At 40.0% G+C, this 25,091-nt stretch overlaps 1 protein-coding gene across 2 annotated transcripts in view; it reads left to right on the top strand.

Annotated features, from left to right (window-relative positions):
* sema3b (sema domain, immunoglobulin domain (Ig), short basic domain, secreted, (semaphorin) 3B) overlaps nt 1-24,775 on the top strand; it is an 87,786-nt gene extending 63,011 nt beyond the window's left edge. The window contains exons 5-20 of one of the 2 annotated variants that reach the window (XM_036008054.1): nt 6,067-6,186; nt 6,882-6,975; nt 7,161-7,280; nt 7,442-7,584; nt 8,383-8,497; nt 13,482-13,551; nt 13,711-13,855; nt 15,446-15,665; nt 15,775-15,866; nt 16,046-16,087; nt 18,598-18,755; nt 18,905-18,960; nt 20,188-20,327; nt 20,876-21,501; nt 21,570-24,520; nt 24,566-24,775. In XM_036008054.1, the coding sequence (XP_035863947.1) occupies nt 6,067-6,186; nt 6,882-6,975; nt 7,161-7,280; nt 7,442-7,584; nt 8,383-8,497; nt 13,482-13,551; nt 13,711-13,855; nt 15,446-15,665; nt 15,775-15,866; nt 16,046-16,087; nt 18,598-18,755; nt 18,905-18,960; nt 20,188-20,327; nt 20,876-21,388 (2,028 nt within the window). In that variant the 3' untranslated portion in view covers nt 21,389-21,501; nt 21,570-24,520; nt 24,566-24,775. Of the gene's footprint in view, nt 1-6,066; nt 6,187-6,881; nt 6,976-7,160; nt 7,281-7,441; nt 7,585-8,382; nt 8,498-13,481; nt 13,552-13,710; nt 13,856-15,445; nt 15,666-15,774; nt 15,867-16,045; nt 16,088-18,597; nt 18,756-18,904; nt 18,961-20,187; nt 20,328-20,875; nt 21,502-21,569 lie in introns of both variants that reach the window. The other variant, XM_036008053.1, reaches the window with a different exon arrangement.
* Nucleotides 24,776-25,091: the final 316 nt, after the last annotated feature.

Here is a 25,091-nt window from a genome sequence, read left to right as displayed (position 1 = left end):
GTGCTGCCAATTGTTTTAGACTGTAATGGAAATCATTTACTGTTTTGAAAGCCCATGTTATGCACATTTGAGCATAAAAGACCAAGGCTTAGCTGATTGCTTGGTAACCTCACGGTGACAACCAAGACCAAGAAATAATCCAGCCCTTTACCCTGCATAAAACCACAGCTTGTCAGTGGACAAAGCCAGGCTGTAAGAGTGGTATCAATCTTCTCATCTCACTCTCAGCAAGAGAGCAAATAAGCATATTTCCCAAAAATGTGAAACTTTTCCTTTAAAAGTAGGAAAGGTTTGCTGGATTGTCTGACATACAGTACAGTATATTGCATTATTTTGTATTACATACATTCAAATAAATGAACTGCAATGCTAGCTACCTCAAAAATGAGTTATCCAGCAGAGTATACACACTCACAGTAGCTCAATAAATACACACAGGGCTTGTGATGGGCTTAAGAAGTATCCCACATAAAGACAAGTAATAGTCACTTCATCACTCACACACACCCATAGACCACAGGAAAGCCACCTAACATGCACACATACACACTAACACAAACACAGACACATGCACATAAACACAGTCAGACAGTAGCAGTAAACAGTTGACAGTTCACCCAGACACTCAGTCTGACTCAGCACTCTGACTGTAGAGCTGGAGCCATATTTAAACCTATTTACGCTGTCATGTTAACACCAGTTAAAAGAAGATTACCAGTTAAAATCCATTGACCGACTGGGACATTGTGGAAAAAGAGGTTGAGTGAGGTTGACTGTGAATGTCCTCACCACGAAAACACCAGCATTGGTCATTTGTTTGAATGGCTTAAATTAACTAATGCTTACGTTTTCTTGACCTGCAAATAGTCTTTTCTTGACCACAGAAGGCCCTGCATATAATGAACCTGTCAGCATTGTTCATTTGTTCAAGCATTTGAAAAGTGGAAAAAGCCAAGTGGACCATAAACGCCTCAGAAAACATGTCAGAAATGTAGTCTACCATCCATATTACAAAAATTGTGCCTCAGCAGGCAACAATTGTAGCCTCCGGAGTCACAAATTGTCGCCTGCCAAGGCAACGATTGTTGCGTACTGAAGCCTTGCTGAGGTACGATTGTCAAGGCTACAGTTGTCTCCTGCTGAGGCTGTTTAAAACTGAATACTATTTGTTGCCTATCTTGAAAACAGGACTAAAGCTCTGTAGTCATGCTAGCGGCTCTGTGATGCTGTATTTAGGCACAGCGTTGCTTAAATGCTAATGTCAGCATGCTAATGGCAGCATGTTGATATGCTCACGGTGACAATTCTAACACACTCATGTTTAGCAGGTATAATGTTTACCATGTCCACCATCTTAGTTTATTATCTTAGCATGCTAACATTTGCTATTTGGCACTTAACACGAAATACAGCTGAGGCTGATGGGAATATACTGTGTATCAGGTTTGCAGGTAATTCAGTGATTTAGGGTTAGAGTTAGTAGTATTTGACAAATAAAAGTGTTGACAGGATGATAGCACTAAATGAAATGTTGAGGGATCGCCAAACAATTCATTCTGAGTAGGACGTGAATGTTCTTACCAAATTCTATGATAATCTATCCAATAGTTTTTGAGACATTTCCCTCAAAACCAAAAATGTTAATCTCATGGTTGCACAGAAAAGTGAGGGGATCACAAAAGAATTTTCCACTGGGGATCATGGCTGTCCATAGAAAATGTCATGGCAATCCATCCAATAGTTGCTGAGATATCAACCAACCAACATTGCCATCCATAGATTTAAGCCTCTAGTATCGAGTCGGATCTGCAAATACTCACATTGGTCGTTTTGGAAGGCACTAACAAAATACCTATATTTAGTCATCTAAGTATTAGGACCTTTAGCAGGTGTCTTGAAGCAGCATGCTCCTGAAAACCACCAAGCATCATTTGACTGTCACTGTTTAAAATTACTGAGTAGATTGGTGTATCATCACTGTGTGGGTATTCACTTTACACACAGTTACTGAAAACACAGGAACTGAAACACGTGTTTCCATCCAAGTAATTGAAAAAAGGAAATCCTGCTCTGCCTTGATGGGTTCCTTAGTGATATTATTACAGCTGTACGGTTTGTACGTAGAAGATCAGCATCCAGGAATCATTCTGTTGAAGGAAAAATATGTCAGACAAATGTCAACACTACATTGTCCTGTTCAGCAGAAGCAATCAAAGGCATTCCTGGGATATTACACTGTGCTCTGTTGTGTATCTAATGGTCTTCTAGTATACTGTGCACCATCATTCTGTGTTCAGTCAAAGGCTCTCAGCCATTAACTTTATTAAGTTAGCTCTGTTTCTATATTAATTTTTATAATGATGCAATAAAATAGCTTAAAATGTGAGTTTCAATTGGGTGAAAAATGTCAGTGCCAGATAAATGGTAAAAAATGAGGAAGGTTCTTCTTAAAGATTTAGTCATATTAGCTGTCTAAAGATTATAATAAATAATATACACATGACAATAGAACTAATGACAATATAACATGATTGGATGCTAATATGTTTGATATCCATTTTTTTTTACTTTTAAGTTGCATGAGAAATCATTGCAATATTGAGTAAATTGTACTTTCCTTTGGACTTTATAATTGAATGAAAACCTAGTTAATGTGAGACGGACACAGATGGAGAGAAATAGCAGAAGGACAGATAATGGCTTAAATTATAAATAGATAGATCGAGTTAATCATTTCTAGAAGGGAAATGATGAAGAGAGAAAAAGAAACAAAGACTTCCACTGAGGAACAATAGAGCTTTATAAGACATGAAGGCAAGACCTAACGCTCAGGCCGCAGTGAGGTCACAGCCTGCGTTTTGCTCACTTTTTCAACTAATGAGTCAGTGGTAGGTCAAAGGTTAGCCAGTGAACCCTTTAATTTAACAACCCCCCCCCCACAAACACACACACACACACACACACACACACACACACACACACACACACACACACACACACACACACACTGAGGAAATGTGATGGCTGGCATAATTCACCTCCCCTGGTCTCCTCCTTCCTTTCTGATCTTTTCAAGGTCTTTCAAGCGTCTTCTGTCTTCTTACCTTTTCTTTTCCTGCTCTTTCTCTCTCTTTTGTCACATCAAAGAATTGACTTTGTCTTACTACCGGTCCGCTGACTCCTTCACCTTCCTCTGCCCTCACACTCACACACGCACGCACGCACACACACACACACACACACACACACACACACACACTGCTTAAAATTCAATGGGAGTTAGATTGAGTAGGATGAGATTTTGCTTCAGATACAAGCACTGGTAATAATGGGAAAAAACTTAGCACGAGTATGTTTTATCGGAAGAATATGGGTGTTCGGAAGTTGGTGAGGTGTGAGTTTAAGTGTGTGTATGTTCATTCATTGTGTAAAATGTGCATGTCAGCCAGAGGGTGGAGGTAAAAGTGAAGTGTGTGTGCCCCTTTCTTTCACAGGAAACAGAGGTCTCCTGTTTGTTAACAGCTTAATGGGCCTGTCGATTGGTTGAACACCTTCACATGTACACACACATACACACACACACGGAAGTATGTATGAAATCACACTCCAACAACTCCATCTAACCCCCTAGTGGTTTTCAAAGGTTGAAAAGCAGGCCTTTGTAAACCACTGAGGTGTGTGTGTGTGTGTGTGTGTGTGTGTTTATCAGGCCTAATGAGCCACAATTCCGCTTGTTGCTGCTTTCACAACCTGGCCTACCTGTCACCCTTGGGTTAGGCTGAAAGACAGAACAGACTTATAAAGAAAGACATTTGATCAAAGAAGAGAGTAAAGTTGTATATGATAGAGAGATGGAGAGAGAAATAGAACTATAACTATACTATATACCTTCATTCATCTATTCATTAATCAATATTTATCTTAAAGGAAATTTGAAACACAAAAGATGTAGAGAAGCCAAAATAGTTCTACCATCTTAGACACAACTGGAAGATTAATAACAAAGCCATATAGTGACCTGTACATTTAGGCACAAACATACTTTAAATGATGTCAAAATAAAAACATGAATATTACCAAATTAAATTAGGAAGAATCTGCAGGCTTTGCACACAGGGCAATTGTTCATTGATGCTCAGATTCATGCCTTTATGAACCTCTAATCCAGTGGCCCCCTGGGGTCCAACAGTGTCCGTAACTTGATCAACAGACAGATGTTACAGTGGCCTGTCTGGGGAAAAGTAGACAGGAGAGAAACGGAGAGATTTAGATGTGAGAGCTGGTATGTTTGTTTACAGTAGTGTGTAAAGACAGCAAGGTCTTATGTAGTAGACTACAAAAGTAATTGTAATGAGAACACAGACATTTGACAGCACCATATTAGCTCATCATGTATTACATAGCCCTGGGGCGGAAGACCACTGATAATCATCATGGTAATGTTCTCTTCACTTAAATGGGCCAATCACTTTAAAGCTTGGTGTTAAGATAAGGACTCTGGCCAGAAAAAAAGAATGTGTGCCATCCAGTCTGTTAGTGTACAGTAAATCTTTCCTCTGGCTGTCTCCTGAGATCCAGCTTACTGTAACTTGAACTTAAAAAGTGAGATGATGCTTATAAAGACAAGAAGCAAACAGTAAATTCAAACGTCAAGCAAGTATGCTGTTAAAAGAAAAAAGGTTTTACATTTTTGGGGAATACACTTACGTTTATGTTTGTTTGCATTCTTAGAGTTAGATCGGAAGATCCATACCACTCTCATAACTGCACACTAAATGCTACAGCCACCAGCTGGCTAGCTTAGCTTAGCATAAAGACTGGAAGCAGGAGGAAACAGTTAGCCTGGCTCTACAAGTAACCCAATCTACCCACCAGCACCTCTGAAGCTCATTAACTAGCATGTTATATCTCTTTTGTTTAATTCATACAAAAACTTACACATTGTTGTTTTAGTGGGTAAATAGTCCGGTTATGTACCGGACTATTTCTTAGCCAAGCTAATCGGCTGCTGGCTGTAGCTTATTTCTTATATTAGCTTATATTGTATTTACCATATTGTCTAACTATTACTTTAAAAGGAAGTTCTTCATAGTGTATTTGGTCTTATGCTCTGTATGGTTCAGTTGTTCTTTCACCTAACTGAGATTTACTGATGTAAATGTTTTAACTAAGCTGGCATAAAACATATGCCATAAAATGTGTCAAACAAATGTCAAGCACGATACACAACTACTCAGAGGTGTGAAATAAACATTTTCCACTAAACTGAACTGGAAAACATTAGAAAAAAGTAGAAGATAACTGAAACACAGTGTTTCACACCCACTGCAATGCAGAACATGTCTGTGTGTTATATGAAATACATACTGTGTAAGTTAGCCAGCAACATATACTGTATATTGAGTAGTTCAAAGTTCCAGGCGCTTATTATTTGTGTGCATTGACATGGCGGTTCATATGACCATTTTACCCTTAGTAGACACACATTGTAGACACAAAGGCTGTCACAACAGGGTGTTGGAGGCGGAGCTGGGGACTCGACAGTGTTGTCACAGGCAGAAAGGGTGAGAGGAGCTATGTGAGGAATGTCCAGCACTAAACCAAAAGAGAGAGAGGTAGTCCACGTTTTATCCTTCTGTCTTGGATTTACGGGTATTTTTCTCTTGTGTTGTCATGTTAACTTGTTTTTACACTTTTATACTGGGCAGCAGCTAACTGAGGTCACATCAGTGGTATTTTTGGGGTTTTAGTGACCAGAAGGGACGTTGTACAAGCAAATAAGATTATTTAAAGCCAAATCACACCAATATCTTTAGACCAATCTTCTTTTTAACCAATCTTCTTTTTAACTGATAATCATATCTTTTAGACCAATACATGTAAATAAAATCAGTTTTTACCAGAATTTTATCCCTGCAGGTGTATATTGCTTTGAAGTAGCATTCACATCATGCATGTAGGGAAAAAAGAAAGATCCAAATCGATTATTTTTATTTGTAAAGACTATACCCTTCAAATTTCTATTAATAGGTAAACTGAAACTGTGTTTATGTGTGTGTCTTTCAGTCCGACTGTGTGAACTATGTGAAGATTGTGCACCACTATAACCGCACCCACCTGTACGCCTGTGGAACCGGGGCCTTCCACCCTACCTGTGCCTTTGTGGAGGTGGGACACAGGATGGAGGTGAGGAATACACAAAACAACACAAACTGCTGGACTGTAGTATTCCCTTCTTTATTTTTCCTTGTTTAAGTGCATCATGATCTAGTACAGAGACACTATCTCAAACACCAGTTGTTTTGCCCATAGACTAGATACAGTCTATGGTTTTGCCTGAATCAATTTTATAATTATACTTTATAAGTCAATTACGAGTCATGGTGCAGTTACACTGAGGATATTAAACTTAGTTTTCTCTCACCTGCAAACAGTTATTTAAACTCAGACAAACACACAGACACACTCACGTGCGCACACACACACACACACACACACACACACACACACACACACACACACACACGCACGCGCACAGCAAACCTCAGTCCTCTGCCAACCTGTTCATTATAAGTGAGAACATAATCCGAACAAACTGCAGGAAAGCGCATCAAAACACAAGATTTATGTGTATTAAGAGATGAATGTTGACATCCGATATCCAGCAGTTGCTCATGCTTGGAAAGCTTAGCACTTGACTCAAGCAAGCTGGAGTCTGATACAGACGCTGTAGAAAAGGTAAATGATGGCAAAGAGTGCAGACAAATCCATCATGCTTAGCTCAAGTTCCCGGTTTGACTGTATGGTTTTGAGAAAAGAAAACATAGTGTATGTGTGATCACTTTTTAAATCAATTTCTCCCTGTCCTCTTTCTCCATCAGGACCATGTGTTCAGGATTGACCCCTCTCAGGTGGAGGACGGGAAAGGGAAGAGTCCGTATGATCCTCGCCACAATGCTGCATCTGTACTCGTCGGTAACTAAACTTATCCAAATTAATATGAGCTGGTTATCCCTTAACTACAGGATTGTACTTACACTGGTTTGAAATATGTTATTGTCAAGCTATATACAAGCTAATTTTGGTGGATGGTATAGACCTAATCATCAGTAAAGGTCACATGTCCAATCAGGGAGTTATTGATTAATTCTGTTTCCTAGGTGATGAGCTATATGCAGGTGTGGCCACAGACTTAATGGGACGGGACTTCACCATCTTTAGAAGCCTGGGGAAACGCCCCTCCATCCGCACTGAACAGCATGACTCGCGCTGGCTCAATGGTCTGTTTGTGTTTGTTTCTGTGTTTATGTGTCAGTTTAGGTATCAATATGTTTTTAGTTTCTTTCACTTTATAACTAACTTATCTGGTACCTGGTAATCTGGTTGTGTTAATAAACAACACTCACAACTTGTTTAAGACAACTTTGTTTCTGTCCACCAGAACCAAAGTTTGTTGGTTCCTTTTGGGTCCCAGAAAGTGAAAACCAGGATGATGACAAGGTATTTTTCTTCTTCCGCGAAACGGCGGTTGAGGCTCAGGGGCTGGGAAAGTCCACCTACTCCCGCATCGGACAGCTCTGCAGGGTGAGAGATTTGTTCATCGTTTTAATTAAAGTGGGTGTAAGAGCCATGTTGTATTGTTAATATTTTTTGGTATTTTATTTTCACTGCAAAAGTAAATAGTGTTTATGAAAATAAAAATATGTAGTCCAATATACATTAGAATTCAGGGAATGTTGTAAAATGTGCTTTGATGTGTGTGTTTGCCCTATTAAAACTCACTCTCCACTAGTCTGTCCTGCTATTGGACAGTTTTGAGTTGGTTTTTCTAAGTGAAGTTAGTGTAGGTTAGGCTTCAACAGAGCAGGATGTAGAGCAACAATTGTTCTGACCGCTGATTGTAGATCGCTGATTGTAGATCGCTGATTGTAGATCGCTGATTGTAGATCGCTGATTGTAGACTGTATTTTTGCTTATAGGAATGTCAATTTTAAGGTCAGTTTTTGGATATTCCAGCACTTTTTGTTAATGTTCTTTTTTGATCACATCCATGGAATAAACCGTTTTCACTGTCTACAAGCCTCGTTCTTGGGATAGCTTTGCATGTTGAAGTTGGACATGGTGGTCTACATGAGTCAGAAACCTTTACATCCTGCAAATAGCGGCAAAGAATCTTGCCACTACAGTGGGTGTAGTAAAACTAGTCCGGATCAGGCAAACTCAGCCTGGATAGTTGACAGATTCTGCAACAAAATGAGATTCTGTCAAAAGAATTACAGTTGGTAAAGTGGTGATAAGAGGCTGGTGCCCAATGTATAACACTGCTCTTACTGTCTTTATTCACACTTTTTAAACGTTATATGCTGTTTTGTCTTAAATCAGAATGACATGGGCGGTCAGCGAAGTCTGGTGAACAAGTGGACGACATTCCTCAAGACCCGTCTTATCTGCTCGGTGCCAGGAGCCGACGGCAGCGACACATACTTTGATGAGCTGCGTAAGTTCACTCTGCAGACAGAGATTCTGTACTGTATCAACTGTATCAATTATGCCTAAAATCACATTGAAGAAGCATGATGTGATAGTTATTGGTGTTTGAAGTGAAGGCCCTCCATGATACTGAAGTCAATCAACTCCAATAACAAAGTGGCTCAACTGGTCTAGTTTTCTTTTTTATGTCCCCATTTTCGACGTTATTCATCCAACACATGTGCAGTGTGCAGTAGTGTTGTAGTCAAGACACCAACTGTCAAGTCCGAGTCGAGTCTCGAGTCCCCAGAGTGTTTGAGTCCAAGTCGAGTCGTCAATGTTGAGTCTGTGTTGAATTCCAACACTGCCTACATTTCTCCACTCTGGCACCTTTAAAGAGCTGATATATGAATAAAAGAGGGTCTACATTAAACAAAAATGACACCACTGTCACGATTGCAAAGGGCGTTTATTTAATGACTTTTTTCCAAACAAAATTTAGCGCTGCTCTTTCCAGCATTGGATGTAAAATCTGTGTAGGCGAACTTCACGATCCGGGGCGCATCTCTCTGCATTTTCCAAATCTGAACATGTAGTAGGGAGCCCACGAATCATGCACTACAGTTGCATATATCAATATCAATTGCTTTGTTACGAGAGTAGTGAAAGTAAGAGCGAGAATGCAGCGTTAAGTGAGTGACGTCAGTGAGTGTGTTGTCAAGCAAGGAGAGCGAGCTGTAGCGGTGTCCGACTGAGAAGCGTATGTGTGGCTGTGAGGAAAAAGCGAGAGAAAAAAAGATCCCAAAGACGATGTAAAGTCAGTTAACAGTTAACAATAAACAATAAGCTTCTCAAGACATAGTGGCTTCATCTTTTGTTAATACGGTTGGTGAAGTTAAGGGTGTTACCCCCAAAAGAACATCAGCCCTGGATGGAACGTCTCCCCAGCTGCTTCCCGGCCAGTCTTGGAGCCCGAAACAGGAAAAGTGTAACATGTTATATCATATTTTTAAAACTTATAAAGTCAGAAACTTCATCCAACGTCCGATTTTATATATCCTCGAGTCCGAGTCGAGTCTCGAGTCCTCAGTCACAAGTCCAGAGAATAGATTCTCGAGTCGGACTTGAGTCCAGAGAATAGAGACTCAAGTCTGAGTCTGAGTCCAGGACTCGAGTACTCCATCACTGGTGTGCAGTATAATACCATTTTTCAGAGGTTAGAAAAAGCAAAACAAAGAGTTAAAATTTAGGCTGATTTTCCAACCGTGCTTTAACCGTTGAAAGCACACTCTGTAAGTGCAAAGGGAAAGAAAGTCGAGGAAAGCATAATAAATTATCCAGGATTTATGACCTCAATTGTAGATTACCATTTAGCCCCACATTCCTGCAGACTTGAAGAATGCATGAGTGAGTAATAGATTCTGGCCTGATCGGTTCGGAAGCCAGTGTTGTTGCTGTGGGCTCATAGTAAGTTGCAGGCTTGTCTCTGTGAGTCTACATATCACAAAAGGCAATGTTTTCATTAGACAGCATCAGGAAGGGGGGAGGGGGAGCATGGATTGTGGGTAGAGGAAATATTTTTATAATAAAGAAGACAACTTCACTCTAAACTCACTCGGATTGTTCCACAAACATCTGGTGCCAGTTCACCCGAGCATTGTACTCATACTGTAAATATTCACAACCAAGAGATAAAACCTATCTGTACTTTATGTATTCAATTCAGTAATATATGGCTTCATATAGGCCCTTTGCTAAACCCCTCCTCAAGCAATTATCTAATCATAGCTTAGCAACCTTGATAGGCAGGGCAGGCCTGTCAAGCTCAAAATTTGTCCACATGCTGAGTATCATAGAGCAATACTTTAAATATGGTAGTGTCTTGTTTTAGCCTTTTGGTCTTTTTATTTTATGCTAGGAATGGATTAGACAGTGTATTTGTCTTCTTTAACATAAGCTTCCAATTTAAGCATGTCTGAATAACTAGCTTAAGCTAACCAAGCGTTCCTTGGCCAACTACATTTTGTGGGGCTACAGGTTATGTTTAAAAAAAGCCCCATTAATGACTAGTACATGCACTGTGTAGTATTTCCCCCACTGTGTGAAATATGCTACTACTGTGTATCAGAGTGCAGGCTAATGTTAGCAGCTCTTCCGCGAGCTTTGTCTGAAATCAATCCATTTATTTATTTTATGACGACAATCAAAGATTGACGGGCTTAGTACACTAATGGTCAGTGTTGGGCAAGTTACTTCCAAAATGTAATACATTATAGATTACTAGTTACTGTCATTTGAGAGTAATTAGTTATATTACAATATTACTGTCTCTGAATTGTAATGCGTTACACTACTTTTGCATTACTTTTGAGTTACTTTCACCAAAATAACAGGGGAGGTTTGATTTGGCAGCTAGCTTGTGAATTTCACCACCAGATCAATAAAGTCTCCTCTTTATCCACTTTAATACATCATAGATTATTCATATTTTGTATAATTAATATAAATATGCAAAGTAACTAAAGCTATACAAAATAGATAAGTAAAACGTATAATAGGCAAGTAGGAGAAAATGAAAAGTATGGCATTGTTGTAAAATGTTTGTTTATAGCACTTCAATAAGAAATTCATGTTGTTTAGGTTAAAACACTCTAAAGGAAATGTTCAATTATAGTGTGATTAAAACTCACTATTAACATTATTTACAGTACTTGATTTACAGCTGATTTGTGAAAAGGTAGCCTACACAACCTTATTTAACAGTAATTTAGTTTTACTGCGAACCGTCACAGCAGTGCTTTTATTTTGAAGTAGGCTACACGGAAGTTGTCTGTTGTGTAGCCTACTCTTGCTAGCTTACTGAGAAGCAACATGTCCGTCAGGCTCAAGTTGTTCACTTTCTTGTTTGTAAAACTGCAACATATTGAACAGTAAATGGTCACAGTAAAAGACAAGCGTTTTTGGTCGTCATTCGAAGCCATGCCACTACAGGCATAGTTACTCTCCACGGCTGATAAAAATGCAATGATATTTACGTGTAGCAAGCCTCAACATTAATTCCCGACATGTTTATATCTGTCAGCCGCTGACGTACCGTCACCTGTTGGGACCAAGGGGGTAAGCTTCTCCTCGGACCGCGAACCTCCTATGGCGCCATTTTAATGCTACAAAGCGATCACCCCCGTTAGCATCCCATTGACTGCCATTCATTTTGACGTCACTTTGACAGAGAATAACTTTACATCTGAAGAGTTTAAAGACTCTATTTGTCCATTGTTTATTTCTAAAGAAACATGACAATGTATAAAAGGCTCCATTACCTTGTACCTCACGTTATGGCTCCGTAGCAGCCGTTTTTGTAAAAATAGGCTAACGATTGTGTCATAACCACGCAACTTACTGTCGCATAGTAGAGGAATTACCGTATAGTACAGGAGAAGCGCGCAGGCAGTTTCATCTCACATTAGCTGTTTAAGTGTAATTACTAATGTTAACTATCATTTTAGTGATCAATAATTAGCCTGTGCCTATGTTATCTCCTTACATATACCTACGCTCTCCGTCTCTGCAAGATTGGGAATGATTGAGATTTCTCTTGGCACAGCTACCAGAAGACTTACAACTTTCAGACACGTTGCTCACGGCACATTTACGTCGTCTCTCTCAGTTGGAGGCTGCGCAGTAACGCTCAGCGGTCACCGGAAAAGTGCTTCTAACGGCCTTCACTGGTCTCCGTCCAGAGCAACGGGATCTGTTGGTCCATTCTTATATACAGTCTATGGCTGGGACATACATGTGTCCGTACCGTCTCTGGTTCTGACCACGGGAACAGAAACAGGACAGCTCACTTCAACGCAGCGTAATAACTCCTGAAAATAATATCCATCTCGCAAATGTATTTGTCTCTGCAGTCATCTCAACCATTGAATACAGCGACAGGAAAATAATACGGCTTTTTTTTTTTCCTGTGAAGAAATGTGTCGCGGTGTTGGTGAATTCTTAAAAAAAACAATGCACCACTAAATGTTGCGTTAAAATGCATTGTAACTCGCGTTACTGAGATTGTAACGAGTATAATATTACCGAAATTTAATTAGTAATGCGTTATATTACTGCGTTACAGCAAAAAGGAATACATTACTGTAATTGCATTACTTTTGTAACGCGTTACTCCCAACACTGTTAATGGTCAACTGCACAAAATATGCACTTTATTTTAACAAGTAAAACCATGACAATCAGACCAAAAGAAAGCCCATTTAACTTAAATACATGTTACTTTAAATGCCATGACTTAGGGGAATCATTGAACTACTTAAAAAATGCTTATTTTCTGACTAAAGTAAACAACACAGGACAATGTATCGTCTCACAAAGAGAAACACCAAACCTCCAGTAATGTGGTTTGCACTGCATCTGCAGCAGTTTCAGCTTTGTTTATGATTGATCTCTCTGACCATATCACTGGGCCATAATATGATCTGTCTTTGTGCTTATCTCGTGACGCAGTGAAAGGTGAACTACTAAGTGGAAGAATTTTCCAAATCCTAACCCTACCTTAGGCTAAATCTGTCACATTATCTCATATGGACAATGAGTCTCTTATCTTGACCAAGAGATTTCTGACCATACCTGAGGCTAAATCTTTAGAAAGGACCTCCCTGTAGAAATAATTGTGTTGATCTGAACCTGTTGAAAATATTCTACTGAAATACCTGCACCACATTACTTTTTAATTTTAGTTAAGAAATGCATTAGTCAGAAATGCATCTTGTTTGTGGCGGACCCCAATCTGACAAGTGTAAAAGAATTTTTTAATCAGACTAAATCTTTCTAAATCTTTGCAAACCACTGCTCAAAGCTGTAGTGGATTGTCTTTTGTGTCATGACTGACTGAGTAATTAGTGAAACGTGTCTTTAAAGGCATAGGGCATGGCCGTAGGGCTTTGTTTATCTTTCTCTCAACCTTTGACCTACCACCACCTGAACTCTGTGTGTGTGTGTGTCCTCAGGCGATGTGTTCCTGCTGCAGACGAGGGACAGAAAGAACCCTCTGGTCTACACTGTCTTCTCTACTTCCAGGTCAGAGTCCATTCTTATTGTGTGTGTGTGTGTGTGTGTGTGTGTGTGTGTGTGTGTGTGTGTGTATGCATGTGCGTCCAACAGAAAGAGAAAGGAGAGGACAAGTGTGTATGTCTGTGTTTTGATGTCTCTAACCCAACTCCCCCTGTCCCCCAGCAGTAGTGTATTTAAAGGCTCAGCTGTATGTCTCTACTCCATGAATGACATCCGGAGGGCGTTCCTGGGGCCCTTTGCTCACAAAGAGGGGCCCAACTACCAGTGGGTCCCCTTCCAGGGAAAAGTCCCCTATCCACGCCCAGGAATGGTATGTCAATAACTGTCAAGACTCATCCATAAAGTAACGTCAAGAGTTTCTAACGCCGGTAAAAAAAAAAAGTACATTTACAGAAGAACTGTACTTATTGTACAATTCTGAGGTACTTTACTGGGTATTTCCATTTTATGCTTCTACATTTCACAAGCAAATGTTGAACTTGTAACTCATTTACATGCTACTCTTACTATAGTACACTACATTTATATGACAGCTATAGTATAGCTATATAGCTATATTAAATTCAGTTACAGTCTGAATGGAGTCATTCTGCATAATAAGTGCTTTTAGTGAACATTTTCTTTTCACTTAAATAAACTCTTGAATAATAAATCAAATTATTAATGCAAGAACTTTACTTGTAATGGTATATTACAAGTAATATACCAGTATTAACAGTATATACAGTACTTATATGTAGGTCTTCAGTAACAGATTTGAATACCTTTGCTGCCTGGTTTCTAATATTTCCATTTGGGGCACTGAACTGTAAAAATACAAAGTCATATCAATATGAATACATGTAATATCCTTGTGATATACTGTAAGTCTGTAAGGCACTTCATGCACTTGCAGTATTAGACCTCATTTCATCCAAAAGCTCTCCACAGTCCTCCCAATCAATATGTGCTTATTAGGACTCTTACATTCTGCTAAGCACACAAGCGTAGCGTCAGCAGGATTTGTTATGCAGAGCTTCAGCTGTTACAGCAGAACAATCCCTATTGTATGACTGCAGAATAGTAATTGTATTTGGCCTACAGTAAACCCTCTCTCACGCCATCATCACCTCACTGGGTAGTAAAATTAGCGGAACGAATCAAATTGAAAGAAGCCGATCATGTGTACAAGATAATTATGCAAAACTGCATAGAAAGCAAATTCAGAGTTTGAAGTGCATAAACCAGATCAAAAGTTTTTTCACTTTATGAGCAAACCGTATCTCATGTAGACACACACACACACACACACAATAAAAGTGTGAAATCTGCCTAATGCTACAGCATATTGTAGTAAAATTAGTATCTTGAATGAAAGTCTTTCACACCATAATCACCTCAGTATGGCCTGCTGGGCCGTGACTTTGTCAAGTCAGCCATTCTATACCAGTTTACATGCAGAGCAAACACAAAACATATTTGCTCATCAAAAAAAGTGTTAGTCATTGTGGAACATTTGAGTCTCTGTGTACACTCAATCAGTTCTGTTCTGCAGAGCTTTAACAAATCCCTTACAGTAGAAGTGGATTGGCTGGATTATTAAAGTACTTTAAATTGCTGGGTAGTGGATCCTTGGGTAGAGTAAACCCTTTTATAAATACAAAACGTGCATATTCATGCATTGCCAGGACAATATTTTGCATTGAAATGGTTTCGGTTTTGATGATTTTATTAGTATTTACAGTCTGTTTTTAATGTTTCAGATTTACTTGCATTTTGCATAACCATTGAAGTTCAGTAAATTGTATACCACAATGGAACCAAAAATGCAAAATAACTGCAGATTATTAGAACATCTGCAACACTTATTTTGGGCTGTATCTCATTTGTGTTTGTGTATTTCTTTATTTACCTCCATTAGTGTCCCAGCAAGACATTCGGCAGTTTTGAGTCCACGAAGGGTTTCCCAGATGATGTGATCCAGTTTGCGCGTCACCATCCTCTGATGTATAACCCTGTCTACCCTATGAGCCGACGGCCCGTCTTCGTCAGAACTAACGTGGACTACAGCTTCACACAGATTGCTGTGGACAGAGTCAGCGCCGCAGACGGACAGTATGATGTCATGTTTATAGGCACAGGTGAATGACTTATATTCAATTCTAACTCTTAACTTTATATTCAAACATGAAAATAATGAATTGATGTGTTATGATGTGTGACTTAATTGGACTGCGTTTCTTATTTCAGATAAAGGGACAGTACTGAAGGTGATCAATGTCCCCAAGGAGAGCTGGAACAACATGGAGGAGCTTCTACTGGAAGAGCTGGAGGTCTTTAAAGTAAGACAACTTTAATCAAGCTCATTTCTTGTAGATATACTGTAGATAAATGTACTGAATGTGTATCGAGTGACAATACATGGCAATTCATGCATCTCAAAATGTCTTTAATAATGCAAATGTTTTTAATACTGTATGTAGCATGGTAATTAATTTGCTGTATCTCCCCTGCGCTTCAGGATGCCTCATCTATCATTGACATGCAGATCTCCTCAAAACGGGTATGTTTGTTTTATACTTAGTTTAGTTTAGTTTATTATTTTTTTTACGCCATTTGTCACTTACAACATTCAATGCACTGGTAATGAACAATAAATAGACATTATTGCTTATACTTCCAAAAAAAAAAAACTAACACAAAAAAAGTATACAAGAAACAAACGGGACCGAAAAGCTGTAGGCTGAAGCCTGAGCTTATTACACCTACCCTTTTAACATAAATTATTTTCATTCCTACGAAGAAGAAAGTAACAGAAACTAAGTATCAAGTCAAGTCAAGTCATCTTTATTTGTCAATATCTTCACATATACTAGACATGCAGAGGAATCGAAAGTTCATTTCTCACCATTCCACGGTGAAGAAGAAAAAATGCACAACAGATAGGGACTTTTTTCCTAACACTAAAACAAAAACAATAAAACAATAAACGGCAACAATATCACAAAGACAAGATCACAAGACAAAAACACAAGAACACAAGCAGCAAACATTGTTATATGATGTGGTCTGGTAGTGCAGAAAGGTGTGCAAATGCAACAGTGCAACAGCAGCAACTTCAGAGTCCAGAGTTTTGTGCAAAAAGATGCTATGTACAAAAAGAAACAGCAGCAACGTCAGAGTCCAGGTCCTCACTGATGTGCACCCCCAGGAATTTGGTGCTGCTCACTATCTCCACAGCAGCACCATCGATGGTCAGTGGTGGGTGTTGGATGTGACCTCTCCGGAAGTCAACAACAACCTCCTTGGTCTTGCTGACATTCAGCTGGAGGTTGTTGTCTCTGCACCATGTGGTCAGAAGGTCGACCTCCTTGCTGTAGTTGGTCTCATCGTTATTGGTGATGAGACCCACCAGAGTTGTGTCGTCCGCAAACTTCACCATGTGGTTTTTGCTGTAGGTTGGTGTGCAATCGTGTGTCAGCAGGGTGAAGAGCAGGGGACTGAGCACACAGCCTTGGGGGGCCCCTGTGCTCAGTGTGATGCTGCTTGAGGGGTTGTTGCCGACTCTTACTGCTTGTGGCCTCTCACTGAGGAAGTCCAGCAGCCAGTTGCATAGTGAGGTGTTGAGCCCCAGCTGGTCTAGTTTGCAGATGAGTTGTTGTGGGATTATGGTGTTGAATGCTGAACTGAAGTCTATGAACAGCATTCTTACATATGAGCCCTTTGTGTCCAGGTGAGTGAGGGTTGGGTGTAGGGCAGAGCAGATTGCATCCTCTGTGGACCGTTTGGCTCGGTATGCAAACTGGAATGGGTCCAGTGTGGGGGGGAGGGTGGATTTGATGAGTGACATGACTAGCCGTTCAAAGCACTTCATAATGATGGGGGTCAGTGCCACAGGGCGGTAGTCATTAAAACAGGATGGAGTAGGTTTCTTTGGCACGGGTATGATGGTGGTGGCCTTGAAGCATGATGGAACAACAGCCTGTCTCAGAGAAGTGTTAAAGATATCTGTGAAGACATCCTTAAGCTCCTCTGCACAGTCCTTCAGCACACAACCAGGGATGTTGTCTGGGCCTCCTGCCTTGCGGGTGTTGATAGTGGAGAGTGTCCTCTTCACGCTGGCAGCAGACAGACACAGAGCCTGATCGTGGGGGGTGGTGGAGTCTTCCGTGGACGTGTATTGTTTTGTGCTTCAAACCATGCAAAGAAGCTGTTGAAGTTGTTGAGCAGAGAGATGTTGCTGTCGCAGATCTGTGGCATGGGTTTATAGTCTGTGATAGTCTGAAAGTCCTGCCACAGGCTCCGTGTGTCTTTGCTGTCTTTAAAGTGGCAGGTTATACACTTAGGTTAAGTATACACTATATAGACCAGTTCCATCCAAAAAAATCATACATTTTATGTACCATCTGGTATTCACACTTCAGTTCAATATTTGTTAATTGGCTGATGTTTAAATACTTAAAATCATGGACGAAAAAATTTAACATTTTGGTTCCCTTTTTTTTGCTGAGAATATTGGTCTCTATATCGCTAAGGGGACCTAAGGAAGGTGGTTTTACAGGCTCAGGCAGCACTTAGGCATAGGGATGTTGTAGGGAAGGTACAGCCTCGGCTTGAGGGGTTTGGGTCAAGGCAATATGAGTTTTCTGATATAACAAGTAACTACTTGTAAGATCAGTGGAGCTAGCTAAGTAGGGATGATGGCTGGACTAGTGAGTGGGCCATGGCATTAAGGTTATACTGCTTATCAAGCCAGGGGCGCCAGCCACGGCAGTTCAGCCAAAGCAGATACAATGTAGATAAAAGGCCGGGTAAAGCAGCCAATCTGCTGTTTGCTTGGTGAGAGTAGTAGTTAAAGGCAGCGGTCAGGGTTACAGAATGGCTCCTGTGATGGGGCCCAGTAGATTTATTACTATCAATAATGCAATGTCACAAGGAGGCATCTTAAATTGCAAAAAAATGTCACAGACAGAAAACAGAATTTAGACACATTAAAGTACAAGTACAAACTGATTGTTTTTAAGTCCTGAAACTCTCTTTTAAAACTTGTCCCTCCACTCTGTGTCCTTACAGCAACAGCTGTATCTGGGCTCAGACACAGGCATTGCCCAGGTTCCACTTCACCGCTGCAGTGTGTATGGGAAGGCCTGTGCTGAGTGCTGCCTGGCCAGAGACCCATACTGTGCCTGGGATGGAACATCCTGTACTCGCTACCTGCCAAACACCAAGAGGTCTGTGATACAAACACTAATGACACAAACCAGATGACTATTCATTACGCTGAGCAGGAAACACAATGAAAACTACTGTATCTGCAAGTATAGTAAATACTTGCATAATTCAAAATCTTATAGTAAATTCTAATAAATTCATTTTACAGACGTTTCCGTCGCCAGGATGTGAGGAACGGAGACCCCAACACCCTGTGCTCTGGAGGTATTATTCAAATATTATTATTTTGTCTGGTTGTTAAAATGAAAACATGAAAGCTCTGGTAGCTGTGACCAGTTTTTAGGCTGACTGCTGCAGAGGTGTATTCAATAAATAAGAACAAAGCTTTACTCTGACTGCTCTGACTCACATAGACTTTTGGCATCTGACATCTCACTGTCCCTGTGCCTAAAAAGATCCCAAATTCTTCCACCCGGCCTTCGCCCCTGGTGACCTCGGTCCTCCCAGACCACAATACCAGCATTCTACCGCTGTCTGTCTTTCTGCCACATAACTAAATAAGGCTAATCACTCAAACGTTAGGAGCTCCTGAGTAATACGATTACATCATGTGGCATGCAAGCCGGGTTGTGTAAAACTAATTAAGGTCAGAGTTATTGTCTCTGATGTGGTGGCATTGCCCCTAAGTGCTTATCAGGGGTCATTTTATTGTTTCCCCAATAATTTGTGTAGTGCTGTTGGCTAGAAACAAAATTGATCTTACTGTATATTGATCTTATTCTGACCCAATCATGGTCTTGATGTTGGATATATTTTTGTAAATCTTGAAGAAATGTCAGCACATGTACTGTTAGGATTTGGGGCATAGACACTGATCCTTTGTCATTACTAAACCTCATCACTCATATTGGCAACATGCATGACTAAGCACTCCCAGGACCAAAAGAGTCTTTGTTTGGTGTCACACATCAAATATTTGCTAATGTTCTACATAACAGAACGCTGTCATTACATGTGATGGTAGTGAACTTTCCCATCAACAGCCAACAGAGGCTTTCATTAATCAGTGTTGACTGAGACTCTATTGTAATAACACCTATATTGTGCTAAGAACTAATGTGAATTACATATTTTTCTTGTGATACCAATGTATAAATACATTTACTCAAGACTGAAAAAGACCTAGTAACTATTTTTTTTTTTTTTATAATTGTGTCTTCATAGATCAGGTAAATTGTTTCAAAGTAAGCGTTGGTTTACTATTAGCATTAGCATTACCAGATGAATGTTTTCTGTCACATATCATTTTATCTTTTCCTGTTGTTTTTTTTAGCCATTTCTCTCTTGACCTTTCTGCATTGTCCTGTCCTGTCTTGCCCTCTCCTTTTTTGTTTTGCCTTTTCACTTCTTGGGCCTGGATTGTCAGTGGTGAGCGAATGTCCTTAATTACAGCAGACCCCATAATGTCCTTGTCTCTGCTGCCCCCTGCAGACCACCATAAGCACCGTGTTGCAGAGAGGAAATTGTATGGAGTTGAGGGAAGCAGCACTTTCTTGGAGTGTATTCCCAAATCCCTTCAGGCCAGAGTTACCTGGACCTTCCAGAAACATCCACAAAACCCACGGGAAGAGGTGAGAGGGATGGTAGAGAGTTGAGAGAGGTTATAACTAAGATATCTGACAAAGACTTTGTCCAAAGTCACAAAAAGGTTTTACAGGAGTAGGTATATCAGGAAGTCAGAAAGCCATTCTTTCACAACGTGCAATTAGTATAAACATTTATTAGATTATGGTAAAAATCCAGATTTAATAATTGTTCCCACATTACATTGTTTTTAAGCAAGGTCACTTAAATCATTATGTTCTGAAAAGCTCTGTAAAGAAGTTGTGCCATAGAGTGGACTAAAATTGGTCCTAAATTTCTTGATTGACAAGTTGATAAATTGTGGGCTTTATTTTATACTTGTGCATTCATTGCAGTATGTGCAGTGCTGTTTAGAGCCACTATTAGATCCACAACTTAATTTCTGTTCTCTTAGCTCTTCCATTAATCAGGGTCAGAATCATCTTTACACATGTACATGGAGCTTTCCTCGATGACACACTTGTACAATGAGACAAATTGGCAACAGTGCTAGTTCCCCTCTAACATTTCAATGAAAATTATTTTTGTTTTCCAGGTGCATCTAGATGACCGCGTACTCCAGACAGATAGAGGCCTTCTGATTCGTCGTGTCCTGAAGAGAGATATCGGCATCTACCAGTGCCACGCCATGGAACATGGCTTCACCCAAACCTTATTAGGCATCACCTTAGAAGTTGTACCTTCAACATCCTCCTCAGTCTCCAATCTCCCCTCCGACGCCCCTGTCCGATTAGACCCTCGCAGTGGAGGTGGACCCCCAATGACCAATCAAAAGCTTTGGTACCGGGACTTCATGCAGCTTGTGGACCACCCTAACCTGAGCACCGTCGACCAGATTTGTGAGCAAGTTTGGGCACGAAAGAACGCCGGCAGTGACCAAGGGGATAAGACCTTTCCTGCTCCGGGGAAGGACGTCCCGTCTCTTGGCCCTGCAGTACGCCCACCTAACAAGAAGTGGAAGCATCTTCAGGAGATAAGGAAGGGGAGAAACCGCCGGACCCACGACGGGAAACCGAATCCTCGGGCGCCTCGCAGCGCAGGGGAGTAACAACGTAAACAAAGAAATGGAGGGGTAAAAGAATGACTGATACAAGGAGAAAGAAGGGGAATGATGAGAGACTGAGAGACCAAGAACTCCTGGAGGTGTTCACACATACAAATACACCCACCCACACACGCACGCACACGCACACACACGCACACGCACACACACACACACACACACACACACACACACACACACACACACACACACACACACACACACACACACACAGCACCTCCTCTATTGTGTATATTTATCTATGGATGCCCCCACTATATAGTACCCCAATCCCTGAGTCCTCGTCCCACTGGCCAGCCCCTGCATGTGCTGCCTTACTGTCCAAATTGATTCTGCACGATCCCTTTACACTGTTCCACTAGCATAATCAAGTGTACAAGCAGGTACGTGGGAGTGAACCCACCTTTATCTGTGGGCGATAAACTTATATCAACTGTCATTCCCTTTGCCACTGACTGTATATGGAAGTTGGGTTCACCGCACAGGATTACCACATCTTTTGTTGGGTAATTAATGTTTGCCTACTACGTGCCAGCTACACATGTTATATGTGGATAGTGGCTCACAGTATGAACACCTACTCTCTGGACTACACCACTCAGAACAAAAACAGCCCCAAAGTTTTGGATGATCTTTCCTCACTGCTTTTCTTACCTGAAGATTTCATAACAATGTAGAAAAATGATGAACTTAATTGCTGCGCATAATGAGAGGGAATGGAGAAACTGGAATATACTGGAAAGTAATGGTCACCTACCTGTGTCATAACATGCTCAATGCACCCTTCTGCTCAGATGCATTTAAACCTAACAACCCAAGGCTTGTGTAGCACTTTTTTTAATCTCTAAATGGAAACACATTTAACTCTTTATGTGCGATTGCACAAGCATGCAGACAAATAAACACATTGTTAAAACATTTTTCCTACAGAAACAGATACATTGATCAACTTCCGGTGCACATATTTTCAGTAACCTCACTTTTCACATGGTTGTGCGTTATTATTATTACAAAATGCAGTCACAGACGATGTAGAGATTGCCAGCAGCGTGGGGCAGCCTGTGGAGCAGAACTGCATGTTGCAAAACTGGTTATATTATATAGTAGTTTTTGTGGTTAGTGGTTTCCGTAGACACATTGAGACATGTTGCAGCGAAATAAATCACACAATACATATGTAGCGCTACGGTTAGAGAGCAGTCATATCTTGCAAGATATGATTATATTGCTTTACTGGTCCAAACCACTAGAGAATAAGGTGTGGAAAAACTACTGGCATTCCATGATGTGATAGAAAGATGAGATGTTTACAGTATACAGACATAGAAGTCAATCTCCAAAAGCAAATAAAAGTCCAAATAAGACCAGGATTACATCTAAACAAGTGTTAGTTATGTGGGATCTTGAACATACACAAATATTATAATAAGCATCGGAACTGCATATAGAAGCGTTTTGACATGATCCAAAACCTCACACTAAAATTAGCTATTTATGGGGTTTTATTTTTGGCTGTGTTTAATGTTTTTTGCATTAACATTAAGGAGAATTAATGAACATGGTGGTTTGGGTGGGAAGCATTAGTACGATGAGGATGAAGAGGGAAGTGGACTCTAGTATGACAACCCATGTTTCTGGGCTACAGTACAGTATATATATATATTAGCATGATATTTATGAGTGAAGCTATGATTTTGTTTTTGTATTCTAAGCGGTAATTCTACTCCTTGCTCTTTTACACTGTTCTTGCATATGTTGTTTGTGATAAATAGATATATGCAAATAATATGAGATGAGCGAGTTGCCGACTCCTCAGTCAGCACGGCAAAATGCAGAGAAAGCTGTTCTGTGCTACCCACAATGCATTTCACTATCTGCAAAAAAACAAGTTCCATCTGACTTCATACACTGTTGGAATCACTTCTCAACGTAGTGTTACAGTCGTTAATATCATTGAATTTTGCTGCTTAATGATGTCATTTATTCCTAATGGACAATTAGTACGATAAGGTCTTCCTTCTCTCTGTCTTTAGTCCAATCTATCTCTGTGTATTATCTGTACAGAAACCTTGTTTGTTGATCGTCTGTGCTAACATGGTGTGTGTAGCCTGCCCCCTTAGTGTCAATTGTGTGTAAAGGCTCGGATGTGAAACCTACCTGTGGTACCATACTTTATTATATCATAGTCTATCCACATGAAAGACAGCAACTGGCCATGTAAGATAAAACATGCATTTATGTTTTGCAATCTGAATATGATCTTTATGATGAATTTATGATCTAATTTGTGTTGCTGCCACAAATTTCGCAGAAGTATCCTGTTTTTAAAGCATTTCAGTATACTGAAATTGGCTAAATTTGGCTTTTGGTGGGTTTAATTCCCACAGGCCCTGATAAAAGGAGGCAGCACAAACTAGGTCTATGAGTGATTTTAGATGTATGGAATCCTTGTCCTTATTTATATACCTTCTTTATAGAGATGTAAGTAACTCTTAAAACTGAACTGACTGACTCCTGTAAAGGGGCACTGCATTTTGACACCACATCCAGGATTAACTGAAAAACAATTACATGGAAAAATATTTTTAAAATTAGTTTTAAATGTAGATGCTGCCTGTCTGCAGGCGAGAGAGATCATTTACATTGGTAGTGATGTCAAATTTGCTCAAGTCTCTCTCTTAAGCCAGCTGTTTTGTGCTCTTTTGAAATTGCATGACCAATGTTAGTGGCTAACACGTTTGACAATGGTGCGGTGGCGAGACAGAGCGAGAGAAAGAAAGCACAATGTTGAATATTATTATTATTATTCCTATGTATTTATGTGCAAAGATAAGCTGATATGTTGTGGTGGATTTTTCTTTTTCTTATAAATGTAGATTTACATCTGTATTGTTCATGTTCTGCTGAAAAGGACTCATCCTCAACATTTTTGTGGACATTACAGCCAATGGTAAACAAAAAAAAAAAAACTCCTCCTGAACAGTGTCCAATTAGAGTCTTTGTTGTTCACACAGCCCTCCAATCAACACTCCTGTTGAATCCCATGCCATGTGACGCACCCCTGTATGATTGCTCACAAGGAGAGGCTCGTGCGTGTATGTGTGTGTGTGTGTGTGTGTGTGTGTGTGTGTGTGTGTGTGTGTGTGTGTGTAAGCGAGAGAGAAATGTGTGTGTGTGTGTGAGTTTTGGGGGAAAGCAGAGCTCTGTATATAATGGCAAAGGAACAGTGGTGTGTGCGTAGAGCGGTCTGTAGGTGAAAGGTTGAAGGCCAAAGTTAACGTTGTGCACTGTAATACTCCCAGAGGTCTTTGTGAATTGTCATGTCAGATTGTTTTTGATTAACACAATAAAAATATGCAGTTACTTAAAAATTGAAATTCCTGATCTGTTCTGTAATATGATGGAGAAAGGGGAATAATTTAAAACCGCTTTACTGAATTACTGAAATATTAATAATGATGATTATAATAATAATAATAATAATAATAATAATAATAATAATAATAATAAGTCATATATCATGACAGTCCAGCATTTTTAAAGATGGTTATGATGAGAGGATGTGCTGCATTTCTGTTTTTAATTTCTGCCAGTATGGGATTTCATGAATGAATGAATTACTGGGGAAACAATTACAAGAAGGGTGTAACAGAGGATGATTCACCCAGATCCTTGTTTAATTAAATTT

Source organism: Sander lucioperca, chromosome 12 (genome assembly GCF_008315115.2).
Source record: "Sander lucioperca isolate FBNREF2018 chromosome 12, SLUC_FBN_1.2, whole genome shotgun sequence".
Classification (NCBI taxonomy): domain Eukaryota; kingdom Metazoa; phylum Chordata; class Actinopteri; order Perciformes; family Percidae; genus Sander; species Sander lucioperca.
Note: the sequence above shows the minus strand (reverse complement) of the source record. Positions and strands in the feature narration are given on the sequence as shown.